Below are 20,418 nucleotides of genomic sequence, written 5' to 3'. Positions count from 1 at the left end.
GCAATGGCACAATCTTGGCACACCGCAACCTCCGTCTCCTGGGCTCAGGCGATTCTCCTGCCTCAACCTCCTGAGTAGCTGAGATTACAGGCACGTGCCACCATGCCCAGCTAATGTTTTGTATTTTTAGTAGAGACGGAGTTTCACCATGTTGACCAGGATGGTCTCGATCTCTTGACCTCGTGATCCACCCGCCTCGGCCTCCCAAAGTGCTGGGATTACAGGCTTGAGCCACCGCGCCCGGCCTGAAGATGATATTTCAACAAGAAAATTGACACTTGGGGCATAGCTCCACTAAATTTGAGACATCTTAGACAAACCAAAGACTTATTTTCAAGGCGTTATTTTTATGGCACTGAAGTCTTGGAACTATTTGATCTACTTACAACATGTTCTCAACTGTGTTAACTCACTGAAGGGAACATTGTTGTTATTAAAGGTATTTATGTTAAAAGGCATGCTTTGAATGAAGAGACCCCCCCCAAACAGGCTTTGTGTGAGCAACATGGCTGTTTATTCACCTGAGTGCAGGTGAGCTGAAGCTGAAAAGGGCATCAGCAAAGCCAACAGTGGGATAGGAGTTGGTTATATAGGTTTGTGGTGGGCAGTGGAAAGTTACAAAAGTTACTTTAGGGTGGTTTTTTGCAAGCTGGGGGAGGGTTGTAGGGTGTGGAGTCAGTAGGTTGGGCCAAGGTTAGCTACAAAGTCCAATGGACTTGTCAATTGAGGCAGGAATAAGAAACAATAGAAGAATGTCTCAGGTTAGCTAGGCACCACAGGGGTTAATCATTCTTCCTTCTGGCTACTTCAGGTTTTCTAATTCTGGAAGGCCCTCCAGAGGTGTACGTGCAGTTCATGGGGGTTGCCTTGCAGTCCAAGGTGCAGTCAGACCTCACATTCCTGTATTTTATATTCGTAATATAAAGGGAAAATAAATGAAGAACGTAGGGCAGTGGAATATTAGGAAGGCCAACAACAGAGGGGAGATGGGGCAATGATTCTCAGGGCTTCTTCGAGTGGGATTGGGGGTAGCAGGGAAACCTAAAAATGGGAAAGAATTTAGACTGCTGGGAGATCTTGGGGAAGGGGTGATTTGTGGGGTTGTTAGAAGGAGCATTTGTCACATTGACTCATTGGTTATCACTTGTATATAATTTTGTAGAAATTGAGAGATTAACTGGAAAAACACAGGGTTTAAATAAGAGAAGGAGAAAGATAGTATTAGAGGACTAAGGATTGGAAGAACCCATGACTCCCAGTTAGGGAGTGTCCAGCCAGTTCCACCAGGTCCAGAATAACCATTTGCCTGAGTAGTGAGCTTTTGGGCTCCGTCTTTTAATTTACTGATGGCATTATGTATGAGGCCAGGCTGGTTTTCTTTATTTAGGAATAGACAAAGGCCTTTTTCAGAAGTTAGTAAATGAAGATCTCCGTGCTTTTGGAGGACAACTGCAGCTAAGGGATTTACTTGAGCTTGAAGGAGGGATAATGATTACTTCTTTAATGCTGGCAGAGAAATAGAGAGGCTACAGAAGATGCCGATTGAAGTGGTAAGGCCTGTGCCGAGTGCAGTAGTAATTCCTAACCCTACAAGTAAGAGCAGTAATGGAATGACCCGCTTGTGTCATGTCAGGACCACAAGGGGAACAGGCAGGCTTTTGTCCCCATTGGCAAGCTGAATTTTGGGAGTAAGGAAAACTAGGGTACAAGTGCCTGTCCAGTTGGTAGGAAGGCAGATGTAGGAAGAGCCACAGAGGAAAAAATAGGTCCTTGACTTAGACGGAATTGGAAGTGTAAACTGAAAGGTGAGACAGTGTTCGAGGGGGCTGGAGCTTTAGACGTGAATGCCAAGGGAACCAGCAAGGGCTGCGGCTGTTAAAGGTTGTAGTGGGGCTTGGTAGGGTAACTGTGTGGAGGGAGAGCTTTTGTTTATATGGTGTACGAGGAAGCATGTGGTATCTATAAGCAACCACATGCTTTCATTAAGATTGGATATGAGCAGAGAACGGGAGCCAGATTAAGAGTGAAATATTAGATGTAATTGTCTGGAGGAAAAGTGTAAACTGGCAACTTAAAAGCAAGGCATGTAAAAGTAAATGAGTACAGTGAATTTGATTACAGTCAGACACAAAATAATAGAAACAGAGACTTTCTGCGGTGTGGTTTAAGTACTAGGGGCCACTGCATAAAACTGGAGAAGGTGAGGGGCTGAAAGTGTGAGGTGTAAAGAGAAGCTTTGGAGGTTGTGAGAGTGTTGTACCTGAGCTAGTCAAGGAATGTGCCACACTCTGAGAATGAATTACGAGTCCTTTATTAAGCAGCGACTGAGAGTGGCTAACGCCCAAAATTCTCTTGGCCCCAAAGAAAAAGTTAGGTGGTATTTTATACACTAGTTTAACAGGAAGGGGGGAATCTAGCTGAACAAAGTTTTCACACTGGCAGAGTAAGCAAAAAGTTAAAATGATAAACTGATACATGAGAAATAGAACAGTGCCAGGTGTGAGGAGTACAGCTGTTGTGAAAGACATTCAACTTACAGATAAGGGGGGCTCTGGGCGCTCACTGCAGCTGCATTTCCAGGCTCTGCAGATACCACTTTACTCGGCCTCTTATCAACAAAGGCATTTCTAGTGCCCAGAGTCAGTCTGACCTTGCTTTATACTATAGTTACATACTTAATGGGGAGAAGGTTACTAAAATGAAGAAGCCAAGATGGAGTCTGTTCAGCCCAAAAAGGCTAACATAAAGCTTTAGTCAGGGAAAAGGAGAGTTAGTTTTAGCTGACAAAAAGTAGGGTTTCACGAGAGCTATAGAGTGTAAGTGGGGAATAGCCTGTGAATTTGAGGGATTTTAAGAGTATTAAGGTGTAGCTGCTACAGTTCATAGTCATGAGGGCCAGCCTAGGACTATGAGGTTAAGTTGTTTGGATAAAAAGGCTACAGGCTGTAGATGTGTGGCATTGCCTCCGAGGTCTCTGTTCTGTTTCATTGGTTTGTATCTCTGTTTTGGTACCAGTACCATGCTGTTTTGATTACTGTAGCCTTGTATTATAGTTTGAAGTCAGGTAGCATGATGCCTCCGGCTTTGTTCTTTTTGCTTAGGATTGTCTTGTCTATGCCAGCTCTCTTTTGGTTCCATATGAAGTTTAAAGTGGTTTTTCTCCAGTTCTGTGAAGAAGATCCTTGGTAGCTTGATGGAGATAGCTATCAATAATCTATAAATTACTTTCGGCAGTATGGCCATTTTCACGATATTGATTCTTCCTATCCATGAGCATGGAATATTTCTCCATCTGTTTGTGTCCTCTCTTATTTCCTTGAGCAATGGTTTGTAGTTCTCCTTGAAGAGGTCCTTTACATTCTTTGTTAGTTGTATTCCTAGGTATTTTATTCTCTTTCAACAATTGTGAATGGGAGTTCGCTCATGATTTGACTCTCTGTTTGTCTGTTATTGGTGTATAGGAATGATGGCGATTTCTGCACATTGATTTTGTATCCTGAGACTTTGCTGAAGTTGCTTATCGACATCTACAACCATCTGATCTTTGACAAACCTGACAAAAAAAAGCAATGGGGAAAGGATTCCCTGTTTAATAAATACTGTTGGGAAAACTGGTTAGCCATGTGCAGAAAGCAGGAACTGGACCCCTTCCTGACACCTGACACTAAAATTAACTCCAGATGGATTAAAGATCTAAACATAGGACCTAACAGCATAAAAACCCTAGAAGAAGAAAACCTGGGCAAAACCATTCAGGACATAGGCATAAGCAAGGACTTCACGACTAAAATACCAAAAGCATTGGCAACAAAAGCCAAAATAGACAAATGGAACCTAATTAAACTCCACAGCTTCTGTACAGCAAAGGAAACAATCATTAGAGTGAACCAGCAACCAACAAAATGGGAAAAAAATTTTGCAATCTACTCATCTCACAAAGGGCTAATATCCAGAATCTACAAAGAACTAAAACAGGTTTACAAGAAGAAAACAAACCCATTCACAAGTGGGCAAAGAATACGAACAGACGCTTTTCAAAAGAAGACATATATGAGGCCAAGAAACATATGAAAAAATGCTCATCATCACTGGTCATTAGAGAAATGCAAATCAAAACCACACTGAGATACCACCTCACTCCAGTTAGAATGGCGATCATTAAAAAATCTGGAGACGGCAGATGCTGGAGAGGATGTGGAGAAATAAGAACACTTTTACACTGTTGGTGGGAGTGTAAATTAGTTCAACCATTGTGGAAGACAGTGTGGCAATTCCTCAAGGACCTAGAAATAGAAATTCCATTTGACCCAGCAATCCCATTACTAGGTATATACCCAAAGGATTATAAATTGTTCTATTATAGAGACGCATGCACCCGCATGTTCACTGTGGCACTGTTTACAATAGCAAAGACCTGGAACCAATCCAAATGCCCATCAATGATAGACCGGACAAGAAAAATGTGCCACATATACACATGGAATACTATGCAGCCATAGAAATGATGAGTTCATGCCCCTTGTAGGGACATGGATGAATCTGGAAACCAACATTCTCAGCAAACTGACACAAGAACAGACAATCAAACACCTCATGTTCTCACTCATAGGTGGGTGTTGAGCAATGAGAACACATGGACACATGAAGGGAGGGTTACACACTACTGGGGTCTATTGGGGGTGCCAGGGGAGGAGGCACAGTGGGGGAGCAGGGAGGTTGGGGAGGGTTAACATGGGGAGAAATACCAGATATAGGTGATGGGGGGATGGAGGCAACAAACCACATCGCCATGTATGTACCTATGCAACAATCCTGCATGATCTGCACATGTATCCCAGAACCTAAAGTACAAAAAAAAATGTAAGTCAAAAAAAATAAAATAAAATAAGGCTACAGGCTGTGAGCCTGGCTCCTGTGTAAGAATTTTGACCACACAGTCTTTTATTTTGCTCTGTAGATAAAGTTTGAGAGGGGTTGCAGAGCGCTAGTGTAGGCTAGTATAGGGTCTGTCCCTAAGGCCTTCTTTAGCAACCGAAAGGAAAAATGAGAGAAAATTTTTTGGTTTATGGGGTTAGCTAAGTTTACTTTCAGAGGTTCATAAAGTGGTTTGGTTACAGGGGCAAAAACCAGGTGTCCAGAGGCTAAAGTATCCTACAATGCCTAGGAAGGAGAGAAGCTGTTGTTTAGTGGATGGGGTTGGGAGTTGGGAAATGAACTGGATATGGTTGGCAGGGAGAGCACGTGTATGCTGGTGAAAGATTATCACAGATTGGGAAGAAATTCGGGCTTTAGAAAAAGCGTTTCTTAGGTCAAGAACAGAATAGTGAGTTGTGGAAGGGGATATGGAAGATAGGAGGGTATAGGGGTTTGGTACAGTCAAGTGGATGGGAAGTACAGTCTGATTGAGGAGGCGGAGTTTTGGGACTAGTCAGTAGAATTTGTCTTTTTTTTTTTTTTTTTGGACAGCTAGGACAGGGGAAGAAATTTGTGCTTTGGAAGGGGATACATGATACCCCTTTGAGTATAGATGCTGAAGAAGCAGGAGGGTGAATGAAAAGGCCATGTTGCAATAGACGGGTAATAACAGGCTTTACTCCTTTTAAAGCCTGTTGTGAAATGGGGTGCTGGTGCTGGGTAGAGTAAGGGTAGTTAGGTTTTAAGGGGATGACGAGGGGTGAGTGACTTGTAGCAACAGATGGGAAGGGGATATTCTACACCGGATGGTTAAGGTAGGGGGACATAAGGGGAGCTATTGAGGGAGGTACGGGTTCGGGGAAGAGGGTGGCAATCAGGTGTGGCTGTAGCCCAGGAATAGTTAAGGAGGCAGACAATTTTGCTAGGATATCTTAGCCTAACAGGGCACCTGGACAAGTGGATATGATTAGGAAAGAATGTGGAAAGGAGTGCTGGCCTAATTGACACCAGACTTGGGGAGTTTTGAGAGGCCTGGAGGTCTTGCTGTCAATTCCCACAACAGTAATGGAGGCCAAGGAGACAGGTCCTTGAAAAGAAGGCAGCATGGGGTGAGTGGCCTCTGTGCTGATTAAGAAGGGGATGGACTTACCCTCCACAGTAGGAGTTATCCGAAGTTCAGTGTCTGCAATGGTCCGGGGGGCTTCCAAGATGCTCAGGCAGTGTTAGTCTTCAGCCACCAAGCCTAGGATTGGAGCTTTGGGATCAGTGGTCAGACAGTCGACTTTCTGTGGGTGCCCTACACAGATGGGACAGGGCTTAGGAGGAATCCCAGGCTGTGGGCATTCCTTGGTCCAGTGACCAGGTTTCCAACACTTGAAGTAAGGTCCTGGAGGGGTGGCTGGATGTGCTACAGTTGGGGTGCTTTGAAGTCTTCGTAAGCCAGGGATGTGGCTGGGGTTTGTCTTACAGGAGAGGCAAGCATCTGTGGTTCTGAGATGTGCTGCTGCAGGGCAGATTTTTCCCTATTATTGAACACCTTGAAAGTTAGGTTGCTTGATTCTTATTGTGGGGTTTGAGGACCAGATTCTAATTTCTGTACCTTTTTGTAATGTCAGGGGCTGATTGGGTGATAAAATGCATATTAAGCATTCTTCAGGGGTGAGAGTAGAAGCTAGGATGACATTTAAGTTACTCCAGGTGAGTATTGGATGATTTGATGAAAAGGAGCATAACCAGTGGCCAATCTGGAAAAGGTTGGATAAAGGGAAAGGAACGTGCACCCTAACTATGCCTTTGGCTCCAGCCACCTCTCAAAGGGGAATTGTTGGGCAGGGGCAGAGGAGGTGGTTGAGGGACTAAACTGTAAGCTGGGCCACGTATGAGGTGAGGAGGTGACAAAAGGGGCATAAGGAGGTGGGTTGTGGGCAGAGGAAGAGGAAGAAGGCTCTGGGGGATGGGATTAGGTCCTGGAATAGGACCTGGTTTGGACAGGCAGGGAGGAGAAAGGTTGGAAGTGTTGATGGACAAGGAGGAGTCTGGGTTACCAGCAGAGGAAGGAGGGGCAGACAGAAGCGAAGAGAAGGAGTAGAGATTAAGGAGGGATAGGTGTGTAAAAAAATGTCTGGGTGTAGGGAATTTCAGACCATTTGCCCATGTTGGGAAAAAAATTGTCTAAATTTTGTAAAATAGAGAGGTTGAAGGTGCCATTTTTTAGCCAATTAGAGCCATTGAATAACTTGCATAGTGGCCGTGCAGTGTTACAGAAGAAGATGAGACGTTTGGGTTTTAGGTCAGGAGACAGTTGAAAAGGTTTGAGGATTTTTAGGTCACAGACCAGCGGAAAGGAGGGAGGGATAGAGGATGGACGATTGCCCATGGTTTTGGAAAGGCAGCAGAGACAAGGAAAATGGGCAGGCAACCCAGCCGCTCAATAGGCGTCCCTAGTTGAGCCTGGGCTGAATTTCCTTGTTGGTGAGTGGCCAAAGAGAGTGTCTCCACACTGACCTGCCATCAATATTGGACATCAGCCTGGTGGGTGAGTGACTTGGGTGAATGTCTCCACAATAGTGAAACCCCTGGGAAAACTGGGCCCTCAGATCCGTGGCATACATAGGATTTTTCTGGTCATGAACTACATGGAAGAACCTGATTTAACTGATTTTCCTTGTCTTTGCAGTGGAAAAACAATGAGACCAAAAAGGGGAGGAAATGGAAAGGAAAACACAAAAAAATGTGACAGCAAAGAAGAGACACTGCTTACCAAAATAGCCTGCCCTGTGTGACTGTGGGCTAGTCTGATGACCCCAGGTCAGTGGGTAGATCATTTTGTTGTATGGAGCGAGAATAGAAAGTCAACACCAAGACAAAAGTATGTCAAATTGCAGGGTCTTTATTGCCGGAGGCTAAGGAGGACTGTCTCTCCAACCCTTGGCCCCTAAAGGAGGGTGTTAAGACCTTCTATGCCTGTAAACCACCTCGGGGGTGAGGGTGAGGGGCGGGGGTGCGGGTGAGGGGCTTCAGGCATTATGAGGGCCTGTGGACTTTGGACATTCCGTAAATCACCTCCTGGGCAGAGATGAGGGTGAGCGGCTTCGGACATTCTGATTGTTACTTAAGTGGTTCACAGAAGTCAAGATATGTGTTAGTTTACACATTGTCTGGTTAGGGTGGAAATTAGAGACCTTAGTTACTTATCACAAGTCGCAGGGGCCAAGATGGCATAGGTTTGGACTGCTTGCCTGTCACATTAGGGTTGCAGAGAGAAGTTTCAACAGAAAGCTGAGGTATGGTTGAGGTATGCAGTTTTATGGGGCTTTTACCATGTCACATTTCCATGGAAGGAACACAGGAACAGGGACGGGGGTTTGGTCTCCCGTAGGAGTTCCCCCATCCCAGTTTTTCAGCACTAAATGTTAAAATGTGTGCTTTAAATGAAGAGACCCGCCCCCCAAACAGGCTTTGTGTGAGCAACATGGCTGTTTATTCACCTGGGTGCATGTGGGCTGAGGCCGAAAAGGGCATCAACGAAGGGCAGTGGGATAGGAGTCGTTTTATAGGTTTGGAGTGGGCAGTGGAAAGTTACAGAAGTTACTTTAGGGTGGTGTTTTGCAAGCTGGGAGGGGGTTGTAGGGTATGGAATCAGTAGGATGAATCAAGGTTAGTTACAAAGATAATGGCCTTGTCAATTGAGGCTGGGATAAGAAACAATAGAAGAAGGTCTCAGGTTAGTTAGGCACCACAGGGGTAGATCATTCTTCCTTCCAGATACTTCAGGTTTTCTAATTCCAGAAGGCCCTCCAGAGGGTACATGTCATGGGGGTCATCATGCATTCCAAGGCGCGGTCAGACCTTACAATTTGCAAGAAAAACTCAGAGATATTGTTGAATCTCCTTTCTCTGTCTCAAACTGTTTTTCCCTCAGCACCCAAGGCTCTGTGATATCTTAAACTCTTAATCATTAATTTAAAAAGAGAAGCTTAACACAGAATTAGAAAAAAACTATTTTAAAATTCATATGGATCCAAAAAACAACTTGTGTAGACAGGAGAATCTTAAGCAAAAAGAACAAAGCTGGAGGCATCAGACTACCTGACTTAAAACTATACTACAAGGCTACAGTAACCAAAACAGCATGGTAATGGTACAAAAACAGGCACATAGACTAATGGAACAGAATAGAGAACTCAGAAATAAGACCGCACATCTACAACCATTTGATCTTCAACAAACCTGACAAAAACAAGCAGTGGGGAAACGATTCTCTATTTAAGAAATGGTGCTGGGAGAACAGCCTAGCCATATGCAGAAAATTGAAACTGGACCCCTTCTTTACACCTTACACAAAAATTAACTCAAGGTGGATTAAAGACTTAAATGTAAAACTCAAAACTATAAAAACCCTGGAAGAAAATCTAGGCAATACCATTCAGGACATAGGCACTGGCAAAAATTTTATGATGAAATTGCCAAAAGCAACTGCCAAAAAAGCAAAAATTAACAAATGGGATCTAATTAAACAAAAGAGCTTCTGCACAGCAAGAGAAGCTATCACCAGAGTGGACAGACATCCTACAGAATGGGAGAGAAAATTTTCAATATACCTTTCTACATACCCATCTGACAAAGATCTAATATTCAGAATCTACAAATAACTTAGTCAAATTTACATGAGAAAAAAACAACTTTATAGTTTTTTAGAGTGGACAAAGGACATGAACAGACACTTCTCAAAAGAGGACATACATGCAGCCAACAAACATGTTTTTAAAAGCTGAACATCACTGATAGAGAAATGCAAATCAAAATTGTGCGACCCCGGCTGTGGGACCCCGACCCATGGAGGCAGGCGCTCAATAGACTTGAGGCAGGACGCATGGTGACCGGTACCGACTTTATTGGGATCTCCGGGCGACTCAAGCGGGAAGGGAGGAATCGCGCCCGCTTTCTTTGTTCGGTCGACTTTATAGGGACAAAGGGCCTGGGGCGGTGGGAGAGCTGACCTGGCGGGTAGTAATTGGCTAGGTTGGTTGCTGGGCAGGAAGGTTGCTGGTCTTGGGCCGGGCCAGGATAGAGTGAGATAAGGGACCCTCCCTGTGGGGGAGGAAGGGCCTTCCTTATCGGGAATTAGGCCCTTTCCACATGGCTGGGGAACGGGGCCAAAAGTCCTCTACCAGACAAAAATCACAATGAGACACCATCTCATGCCAGTCAGAATGGCAATTACTAAAAAGTCAAGAAACAACAGATGCTGCCAAAGCTGCAGAGAAATAGAAATGCTTTTACACTGTTGGTAGAAATGTAAATTGGCTCAACCATTGTGGAAGACAGTGTGGCAATTCTTCAAAGATTTAGAACCAGAAATACCATTTGACCTAGCAATCCCATTACAGGGTATATACCCAAAGGAATAGAAGTCATTCTATTATAAAAATAGATGCATGTGTATGTTAATTGCCGCACTATTCACAATAGCAAAGCCATGGAATCAACCCAAATGCCCATCAATGATGGACAGGAATAATAAAATATGGTACATCTATACCTTGGAATATTATGGAGCCATAAAAAGGAATGAGATCAAGTCCTTTGCAAGGATATGGGTGAAGCTGGAAGCCATTTTCCTCAGTGAACTAACACAGGAAGAGAAAACCATACACTGCATGTTCTCATGTACATTTGAGAGGTGAGCAATGAGAACACATGGACGCAGGGAGAGGAACAGCACACACTGGGGCCTGTTGTGGGAGGGTGGTGGTGGGGGGAGCATTAGGAAAAATACCTAATGCATGCCAGGCTTCATACCTAGGTGATGGGTTGATAGGTGCAGCAGACCACCATGGCACATGTTTACCTATGTAACAAACCTGCACATCCTGCATGTGTACCCTAAACTTAAAATGAAATAAAATTAAAAGACAAGGTTAAAGCATTATTTAAAATTAAATTAAAAGACAAGGTTAAACCATATTAAAGAACAATAATTAGATAAAAGAAGGCTTTGGTTTACAAAATGCTGAAATAATACTTTTAATTTTAAATCCTTTAATACTGCTCCCTTCCAGAGGTGCAGCTTTCTTCCCTCTCTTGAGCATGGCTCGGACTTAATGATGCACTTCTGATATGGCCTTGCTCTGTGTTCCCACTTGAATTTCATCTTGAATTTTCATGTGAATTGTAATCCCCCCATATTGAGGGAGGTACCACATGGGAGATGATTGGATCATGGGGACAGTACCCACATGCTGTTCTTTTTTTTAAGATGGAGTCTCGCTCTGACACTTGTCTGGAGTGTGATGTCACAATCTCGGCTCACTGCAACCTCCGCCTCCTGGGTTCAAGCAATTCTTCTGTCTCAACCTCCTGAGTACCTGGGATTACAGGAGTGTGGCATCACTCCTGGCTAATCTTTGTATTTTTAGTAGAGACGGAGTTTCACCATGTTTGGTCAGGCTGGTCTCGAACTCCTGGCCTCATGATCTGCCCACCTCGGCCTCCCAAAGTGCTGGGATTATAGGCATGAGCCACCACACACAGCCCCCCATGCTGTTCTAATGATAGTGGGTGAATTCTCATGAGATTTGATGGTTTTATAAGGGCTTCCCCCTTCACTCTGCATTTCCCTCTCCTACCACAATATGAAGTATTTGCTTCCACTTCTGCCATGATTGTAAGTTTCCTGGGGCAGCCTTCTCAGCCATGGAGAACTGTAAGTCAATTAAAACTCTTTCCTTTATAAATAACCCACTCTCAGGTATTTCTTTATAGCACTGTGAGAACCAGCTAATACAACTTCCAACAGATACAGTAATGATGACATGACAGTTCGTGACTCTGGATGTAGAACATAAAACTCACTGCGGCTTCCACTTTCTCTCTCTGTCTCTGGGATCATGAGCTGTGGGGGAAGCCAGCTGCTGTGCTATAATCTGCCCTGCAGGAAGGTCCATGTGGCTAAGAACTGAGGACTTCTGAGACCAGACAACAAGAAACTAGGCCTTTTCCAACAGCCATGTGACTGAGCCATGTTTCATGTGAATCCTCAGCCCCAGTGAAACACTCAGATGATGGAGCCCTGGCTGACAACTGGACTACAACTTTGTGAGAGGAACTCAGCCAGAAGCACTCAGGGAAACCTCTCCTGGATTCCTGACCATTGGAAACTGTGGGAGATGATGAATATTTGTTGTTTTGAGCTGCTAAGTTTTACATAATTCGTTATGCAATAGTGAATAACGAATTTTCACAAGAAAGTATGTATTATTACACATTAATTTGCATTTGCTCTAAATTTATCATCATTATTATTTTTGAGATGGGGTCACGCTCTGTCACCCAGGCTGGAGTGCAGTGGCATGATCACCATGCACTGCAGTGTCGACCTTCTGGGCTCAAGGGATCCTGTGACCTCAGCCTCCTGAGTATCTGGGACTATAGGCACGAACCACCATGCCTGGCTAATTTTCTAATTTTTTTTTTTGTAGAGATGGGGGTTTGACCATGTCTCCCAGGCTGATCTTGAACTTTTGGAATCAACAAATCTGCCTTCCTCTGCCTTCCACAGTACTAATATTGCAGGCGTGAGCCACCACACCAGGCCTAACTTAACTATAAGATATTAAACATGTAACTTAGTTGTAAAAGGTAAGGAGAATTTCCATGGCTGAAGAGGATGTATTTTATTACCGTTCACAATTTTCACTTTACTTGAACTTCAATTTCCTACTGTGTCTCAATTAAACACAAAAGGAAGATCCAACCCTTGCTAGGCTGATTCTATGATGGCCCCAACAACCATCTCCTGGTCATTCACCTTCCCCCAGTTATTCCCCCAACTCTAATGTAGGTGCTGCTGTGAAGGGATTCCGCAGATATAGTTAAGGGCGTCAATTAGTCCACTGTACGCCGGGTTTATTCTGAGTGGACTGTCCTAATCAGGTGAACCTGGGAAAGGACTAGGTCCTTCCTGAGCATAGAGATTCACAGTGTGAGTGGGATTCAGCATGAGGGGTTTCCTCCACTGTGGGCTTTGAAAATGAAGGAGCTGTGTAGGCAAGAATGCTGGTGGACACCAGGAATTGAACACTTCCCTTCATGTTCTCTACCTTGACAGCCAGCAACGAACAGGGACCTCAGTCTTACAACTGCCAGAAACTGCATTCTGCCACCTCTGTATCAGCCTGAAGAAGGATTCAAAATGAAAACACAGCTTTGGGAAGTCCAGAACAGATTCCATCCATATCTTGCCCAGACTTCTGACTAAGGAACTATAAACTGTTCAATGGATGTTGTTTGGCCTGGAATGGTAGTGCACACCTGTAATCCTAACATTTGAGGAGCTGACACAGGGGGATCACTTGGAGCCAGGAGTTTGAGACCAGCTAGGATAATGTAGTGAGACACTTGTCTCTACATTTTTTTTTTTTTTAATTAGCTGGATGTGGCGGCACTCGCCTGCTCTCCTAGCTGCTCTGAAGACTGAGGCAGTAGGGTCCCTTGAGCCCAGGTGTTTGGGACTGCAGTGACCGATGATCATGTGTCTGCGCTTCACCCTGGATGACAGAGGTATAACTCTGTCTCTAAAAATAAATAAATCAACAATAAATGGGCATTGTTTAAGGCAAATATTTGCGAAAATTTGTTACCCAGTCTTATAAAATTCATTAACAGGCTCAACAGACTCATGGAATAAATTGATGAATTGATATGCACACTAGTTACATAAAATAAAATGTCTTAACTTTGTCAGTGTTTTACATTTTGTAATTTTCTGTGGTCCATTTTAATACACTCATGTTTCAATCACTCAGTCAACAAAAATTAATTTAGTGCCTACGCTGAACCAGGTATGCCCTCATATATTCATGTGCCTGACATTCTAGAAGCTTCACAAAATTGAGGTGTTTATGTGGAGAAATGACAAACTCTGATTCACAGTAGCAGGATCACTATGGAGAGAAGTCATCATAGTAGGTAATGGGACAGTGCTAGAGCCACTATTCGGGAGTGACAGGGTGGTGTGGAATAAAGGGAGAGGAAGGCCTGAGGGACGAGAGGGATGGAGGGAAGGGCTGGAGAAGCAGGAGGTGAGGAGAAGGAGCAGAGGGAAAGAATTTGAAGGCAGCAGAATTCTCAGGTTTAAACACATTTTTTTATAGATTTTTAACACATCCATCTACAGAGCCTAGCAGGGTGTTCTTTGCAGTTGGGCTTTAATACCTTATGTAGGTCTGCCTAAAGACTAATTGTTTCTTATGTTAATCAGGTTTAAAAAATACTAAGTGTTCCTATAAAATAAATACACCACTCAGATGCGGACACTTCCTAAAAACAGGCAGTGCATGAGCACTGGTGGGGGGCATTGTCACTGCACTGAACACTTGCGACTGTGAGGTGAATGAAGTCTGTACTGGCTCCTGGTTGCAACAGTGTGCTACTATGTCCTGGACTCACGCAGAAACTCAGGTCTATGGAGTAAAGGTAAATTTAAAATACAACAAGCGGGAGTCACAGATACATTGTCTGGGAAGGTGAAACAGGAGCTTTGTGAGTCCTGTTGTAATGCTTTTAGACACATTTATATATGAAGGGGCCAAAGTCACATTTTTTTTTTTTTACCAATTAGGTTCCTGATCATTCAGGAGTTATCAAGATTCTGCTGCCCACTGTAGTTAATAAACAAAAAGCAAACTGGTCTCTATGCTATCTCATGCTCTCAGGCAAAATTTTTCCATATTTGGACAACAAGAACAAAAAATTTTGTCTCTACACCTCCATTCCCAGGGCGAGTTCATTCTCTCGTAGCAAGCTTCCTCGGGTGAATTTTCTTCTAAAAGAGTCCAGGGGGACAGGTAAGGAGTGGGAGGCAGGGAGTCCAGTTCGGGGACGGGGATACCGGATGAAAAGTGAAGGGAGAGGGACGGGGCCCATGCTGAGGGTTTCTCTCTGGTTTCTCAGCAGCTCCTGGGCCAAGACTCAGGGAGACATTGAGACAGAGCGCTTGGCACAGGACGAGCGGGGTCAGGGCGAAGTCCCAGGGTCCCAGGGGTGGCTCTGACGGTCTCAGACCCCGAAGGCGGTGTATGGATTGGGGAGGCGCAGCGTTGGGGACTCCTCATCTCCGCAGAGTTTCTCTTCCTCTCCCAACCTGTGTCGGGTCCTTCTTCCTGGATACTCACGACGCGGACCCAGTTCCCACTCCCATTGGGTGTGGGTTTCTAGAGAAGCCAATCAGCGTCGCCGCGGTCCCGGTTCTAAGGTCCCCAGTCACCCACCCGGACTCAGATTCTCCCCAGACGCCGAGGATGGCGCTCATGGCGCCCCGAACCCTCCTCCTGCTGCTCTCCGGGGCCCTGGCCCTGACCGAGACCTGGGCAGGTGAGTGCGGGGTCGGGAGGGAAACGGCTTCTGCGGGGAGGAGCGAGGGGCCCGCCGGGCGGGGGGGTGGCGCAGGACCTGGGGAGCCGCGCCGGGAGGAGTGTCGGCGGGTCTCACCCCTCCTCGCCCCCAGGCTCCCACTCCATGAGGTATTTCAGCACCGCCGTGTCCCGGCCCGGCCGCGGGGAGCCCCGGTACATCGAAGTCGGCTACGTGGACGACACGCAGATCGTGCGGTTCGACAGCGACGCCGCGATTCCGAGGATGGAGCCGCGGGCGCCGTGGATGGAGCAGGAGGGGCCGGAGTATTGGGAGGAGCAGACACGGATCGCCAAGGCCAACGCACAGACTGACCGAGTGAACCTGCGGATCGCGCTCGGCTACTACAACCAGAGCGAGGCTGGTGAGTGAACCCCGCCTGGGGCACAGGACACGACCCCTCCCCATTTCCCACCGACGGCCAGGGTCGTCTCGAGTCTCTGGGTCCAAGATCCACCCCGGGGCTGCGGGACCCGCCCCGCCCCGCCCCTAGACCCGGAACAAACACAGCCGCCTTTACCCGGTTTCATTTTCAGTTTAGGCCAAAATCCCCGCGGGTTGGGCGGGGGCGGGGCTCGCTGGGCGGAGCTGACGCAGGGGCGGGGCCAGGGTCTCACACCTTCCAGAGGATGTATGGCTGCGACCTGGGGCCGGACGGGCGCCTCCTCCGCGGGTATCACCAGCACGCCTACGACGGCAAGGACTACATCGCCCTGAACGAGGACATGCGCTCCTGGACCGCCGCGGACACGGCGGCTCAGATCACCCAGCGCAAGTGGGAGGCGGCCAATGTGGCGGAGCAAAAGAAAGCCTACCTGGAGGACGAGTGCCTGGAGTGGCTCCGCAGATACCTGGAGAACGGGAAGGAGACGCTGCAGCGCGCGGGTACCAGGGGCCAGGGGGAACCTCCCTGATCGCCTGTGGACCTCCCAGGCTGGCCTTGCAGAAGGAGGGGAGGAAAATGGGACGAACACTAGAATATCCCCCACCCCCCCGCCCCCGACCTGAGGGAGAGGAATCCTGGGTTTCCAGATCCTGTACAGAGAGTGACACTGAGGGCCTGCCCTGTTCTCTGATACAATTAAGGGTTGCAGTCTCTGAGGGAAAGGAGGGGAAGTCAATCACAGGAATACTGATCAGGGGTTCCCTGTGACTCCACAGCAGCGTTGGGCACCAGGATTTTTCTCTCCTGCCTTGTCCTCTGCCTCACATTCAATATGCGTGGGGGTCTGACTCCAGCTCCTCTGAGTCCCTTGGCCTCCACTCAGATCAGGGCCAGAAGTCCCAGTTCCCCCCCTTGAGACTAGAACTTTCCAAGGAAAAGGGTATTATCTCAGGTGCCTGTGTCCAGGCTGGTGTCTGTGTTCTGTGCTCCCTTCCCTATCCCTGGTGTCCTGTCCATTCTCAGGATGGTCACATAGGAGCTGCTGGGGTGTCCCATGAGAGATGCTAAGTGCCTGAATTTTCTGACTCTTTCCTGCAGAGCACCCCAAGACACACGTGTCACATCACCCCATCTCTGACCATGAGGCCACCCTGAGGTGCTGGGCCCTGGGCTTCTACCCTGCGGAGATCACACTGACCTGGCAGCGGGATGGGGAGGACCAGACCCAGGACACAGAGCTGGTAGAGACCAGGCCCATGGGGGATGGAACCTTCCAGAAGTGGGCGGCTGTGGTGGTGCCTTCTGGAGAGGAGCAGAGATACACATGCCATGTGCACCACGAGGGGCTGTCTGAGCCCCTCACCCTGAGATGGGGTAAGGAGGGGATGGGACGTCATACCTTTTGGGGAAAGCAGGAGCCCCTCTGCAGCACTTCAGCAGGGTCAGGTCTGGGACCTGGGGGTCAGGGCCCCTCACCTTCCCCTCCTTTCCCAGAGCCGCCTTCCCAGCCCACCATCCCCATCGGGGGCATCGTTGCTGGCCTGGTTGTCCTTGGAGCTGTAGTCACTGGAGCTGTGGTCACTGCTGTGATGTGGAGGAAGAAGAGCTCAGGTGAGGAAGGGGTGAGGAGTGGGGTCTGAGTTTTCTTGTCCCACTGGGGATTTCAAGCCCCAGGTAGAAGTGTGCCCTGCCTGGTTACTGGGAAGCATCATCCACACTCATGAGCCGACCCAGCCTGGGCCCTGTGTGCCAGCACTTAACTCTTGTAAAGCACCTGTGACAATGAAGGACAGATGTATCACCTTGATGACTGTGGTGATGGGGACCTGATCCCAGCAGTCACAGGTCACAAGGGAAGGTCCCTGCTGAGGACAGTCCTTAGAAGGGCAGTTGGTGCAGGACCCACACCTGCTTTCCTTGTTTTTCCTGATCCTTCCCTGAGTCTGGAAGGATTTCATTTCTGGAAACTTCTCTGGGGTCCAAGACCAGGAGATCCTCTACGACCTCATGGCCGTGCCACCTTTCTGACCCCTCACAGGACATTTTCTTCCCACAGATAAAAAAGGAGGAAGCTACTCTCAGGCTGCAAGTAAGTATGAAGGAGGCTGATCCCTGAGATCATTGGGATATTGTGGTCAGGAGCCCATGGGGGAGCTCACCCAGCTAACAGCATTTCCTGTAGGCTCTGACCAGGTTTAGTTTTTGTTCTACCCCAGGCAGCGACAGTTCCCAGGGCTCTGATGTGTCGTCTCTCATGGCTTGTGACGGTGAGATCCTGGTGGGGGTGGTGGGCTGATGTGTGTGGGTTGTTGTGGGGAACAGTGGGCACAGCTGTGTTATGAGGTTTCTTTGACTTGGATGTATTGAGCTGGTGATGGGTTGTTTAAAGTGTGACCGATATAAATTTGTTCATGAATTTTTTTTTATAGCATGAGACAGCTGCCTTGTGTGTGACTGAGAGGCAAGATTTATCCACACCTTCCGTTTGTGACTTCTAGAACCCTGACTTCTCTTACTGCAAAGGCATCTGAATGTGTCTGTGTCCCTATAGGCATAGTGTGAGGAGGTGGGGAGACCAGCCCAGCCCCGCGTCCACCATGACCCCTTCCCCACACTGACCTGCATTCCTTCCCCGATCACCTTTCCTGTTCAGAGACCTGGGGCTGTGATGTCTCCATTTGTGTCTCAACTTCATGGTGCACTGAGCTGTAACTTCTTACTTTCCTACTAAAATTAGAATCTGAATATAATTTACTTCTTCAAATTATTTCTATGAGAGATTGATGGGTTAATTAAAAGAGAAGATTCCTGGCCGGGCGCGGTGGCTCACGCCTGTAATCCCAGTACTTTGGGAGGCCGAGGCGGGTGGATCACGAGGTCAAGAGATCGAGACCATCCTGGTCAACATGGTGAAACCCCGTCTCTACTAAAAATACAAAAAATCAGCTGGGCATGGTGGTGCGTGCCTGTAATCCCAGTTACTCAGGAGGCTGAGGCAGGAGAATTGCCTGAACCCAGGAGGCGGAGGTTGTGGTGAGCAGAGATCGGGCCATTGCACTCCAGCCTGGGTAACAAGAGTGAAACTCCGTCTAAAAAAAAAAAAAAAAAAGAGTCCTGAAATTCGAGAGACAAAATAAATGCAAGACCTGAGAACCTTTCACAGTCCACGTGTTTCTTGTGCTGATTTGTTGCAGGGGAGGGAGTAGATGGGGATGTGCCCAGTGGGTGCTCAGGCCACTGTGGGATTTATGTGGTCACTGCTTGGTTTGTCATCTTTGCTGCTCCATTGTCCTTAGCCCTTCAGTAGACCCTTGCTTTTCCCACCCAAATCTGTGATCCCAGGGACTTGGATGTCACCTATGGTGGTCTCTACACATAAAAGTCCTTGTGGTATCAGGAGACACATTTTCAGTCCCCTGTCCCTCTTGCCCTCCTTCCAAGTTCCCTTCCTGGACTGGATTTTCTATCTTTTCCCCAAACTTTTTTTTTTTGAGATGGAGTTTCGCTCTTGTTACCCAGGCTGGAGTGCAATGGCGCGATCTCGGCTCACCGCAACCTCTGTCTTCTGGGTTCAAGGAATTCTCCTGCCTCAGCCTCCCGAGTAGCTGGGACAACAGGCATGTGCCACCATGCCCAGCTAACTTGAATTTTTAGTAGAGACAGGGTTACACCATGTTGACCAGGATGGTCTCGATCTCTTGACCTTGTGATCCACACGCCTAGGCCTCCCAAAGTGCTGGGATTATAGGCGTGAGCCACCGCGCCCGGCCTTCCCCAAACTTCTTAAAGCAGATACTTGCAGAGAGGAGGGCTCCTGTAGTTTCTCATCGTAGGTAACTGCTCTCTCGCCTACTCTTCCTCCTGCCCTGAGTTGTAGTAATCCTAGTGCTGCCTCCAACTTAGATTCATGTGTGGTTGGAAAATTGGAGCCATAAGCCTAGGGTTTTCTTTCCTGAAGAGAAAAATATGGTTGTGTGCTGCAGCGTGCAGGAGGGTTGGTGTGGGAGGAGGGAGGGAGGGAGGGCACACACGCAGCCCTGGTGAGAAAAGCTCTGGCAGCACTGATGTCAGTGTGAGATGATGTTGTGCTGTAGCTGCCACAAAACAGCATTTGGCCTGAGGTTACATTAATAAAGATATTGCCTTTAGAATAGGGAGGTACCCTTCAGTGATCATTCAACTGACATTTGTTGTCTGCTAGGTATATGACTATTTTCGCATTTAGAAAACATCATTAAAGTAACCAGGAAAATTTCCAGCCATCTGGTGTATGTGTTCTAGATGCAAGCTTGTCCAACCTGTGGCTCACAGGCTGCATGTGGCCCAGGACAGCTTCAAATGTGAGTACATTTTTGCTTATCTGTGGTGGCAGATATCATGAAAATTATGTACTTTTTTCTTTTTTCGATTTTTTTCTGCTCATCAGCTGTCATTAGTGTATTTTATGTGTGGCTCAAGACAATTCTTCACATGTTGCCCAGGGAAGTGAAAACATTGGACACCTCTGTAGGCAGATGACAGATACAGTATAAGCAGAGTAAGAGCAGAAAATGCTTGAGTTAGAAGGTGGCAAGTACTGTGGGGCAGGTGATCCAGAGTGTGGGCTGTGGGGACAGGGAGGTGGCTGCTGTGCTGGGTGGTCAGCATGGGCCTTGTTGCAAATGCGACCGTGAGGAGCTGTCCACAAGGATGACTGGGAAAGCTCT

The 20,418-nt window shown here is 47.1% G+C and overlaps 2 protein-coding genes across 8 annotated transcripts in view; both read left to right on the top strand.

Moving 5' to 3' along the window:
- Positions 1–18,207, top strand: part of LOC108290620 (saoe class I histocompatibility antigen, A alpha chain-like) — a 39,199-nt gene extending 20,992 nt beyond the window's left edge. Inside the window, exon 9 of the mRNA XM_037732034.1 lies at positions 18,174–18,207. The gene's annotated coding sequence lies outside the window, so the exon portion shown is untranslated. The remainder of the gene's footprint in view (positions 1–18,173) is intronic.
- On the top strand, positions 14,874–18,522 carry LOC108290623 (saoe class I histocompatibility antigen, A alpha chain-like). Of its 7 annotated transcripts, none has more exons than XM_017510514.2 (8): positions 14,874–15,288; positions 15,422–15,691; positions 15,937–16,212; positions 16,811–17,086; positions 17,207–17,323; positions 17,769–17,801; positions 17,912–17,979; positions 18,142–18,522. In XM_017510514.2, exons 1-8 carry the CDS (start codon positions 14,994–14,996, stop codon positions 18,208–18,210), a joined length of 1,404 nt encoding a protein of 467 aa, XP_017366003.1. In that variant the 5' UTR covers positions 14,874–14,993; the 3' UTR covers positions 18,211–18,522. The 7 variants fall into 7 exon arrangements, with proteins under 7 accessions (XP_017366003.1, XP_037587966.1, XP_037587964.1 ...); XM_037732038.1 differs by having other exon boundaries at positions 17,751–17,801; positions 17,929–17,979; XM_037732036.1 differs by having other exon boundaries at positions 17,751–17,801.
- Positions 18,523–20,418: the final 1,896 nt, after the last annotated feature.

This window comes from Cebus imitator, unplaced genomic scaffold (assembly GCF_001604975.1).
Source record: "Cebus imitator isolate Cc_AM_T3 unplaced genomic scaffold, Cebus_imitator-1.0 Scaffold440, whole genome shotgun sequence".
Classification (NCBI taxonomy): Eukaryota; Metazoa; Chordata; class Mammalia; order Primates; family Cebidae; genus Cebus; species Cebus imitator.
The sequence above is the reverse complement of the archived record's forward strand: the minus strand, read 5'-3'. Positions and strand labels throughout refer to the sequence as shown.

Excerpts from the sequence above, each read along its gene's own strand:
- LOC108290623 (XM_017510512.2), top strand. The coding sequence starts at position 14,994 with ATGGATTGGGGAGGCGCAGCGTTGGGGACTCCTCATCTCCGCAGAGTT. Across the intron at positions 17,324-17,768 it reads GTGGAGGAAGAAGAGCTCAG|ATAAAAAAGGAGGAAGCTAC; the intron begins GTGAGGAAGGGG and ends TTCTTCCCACAG. Across the intron at positions 17,802-17,911 it reads AAGCTACTCTCAGGCTGCAA|TTTTTGTTCTACCCCAGGCA; the intron begins GTAAGTATGAAG and ends GACCAGGTTTAG.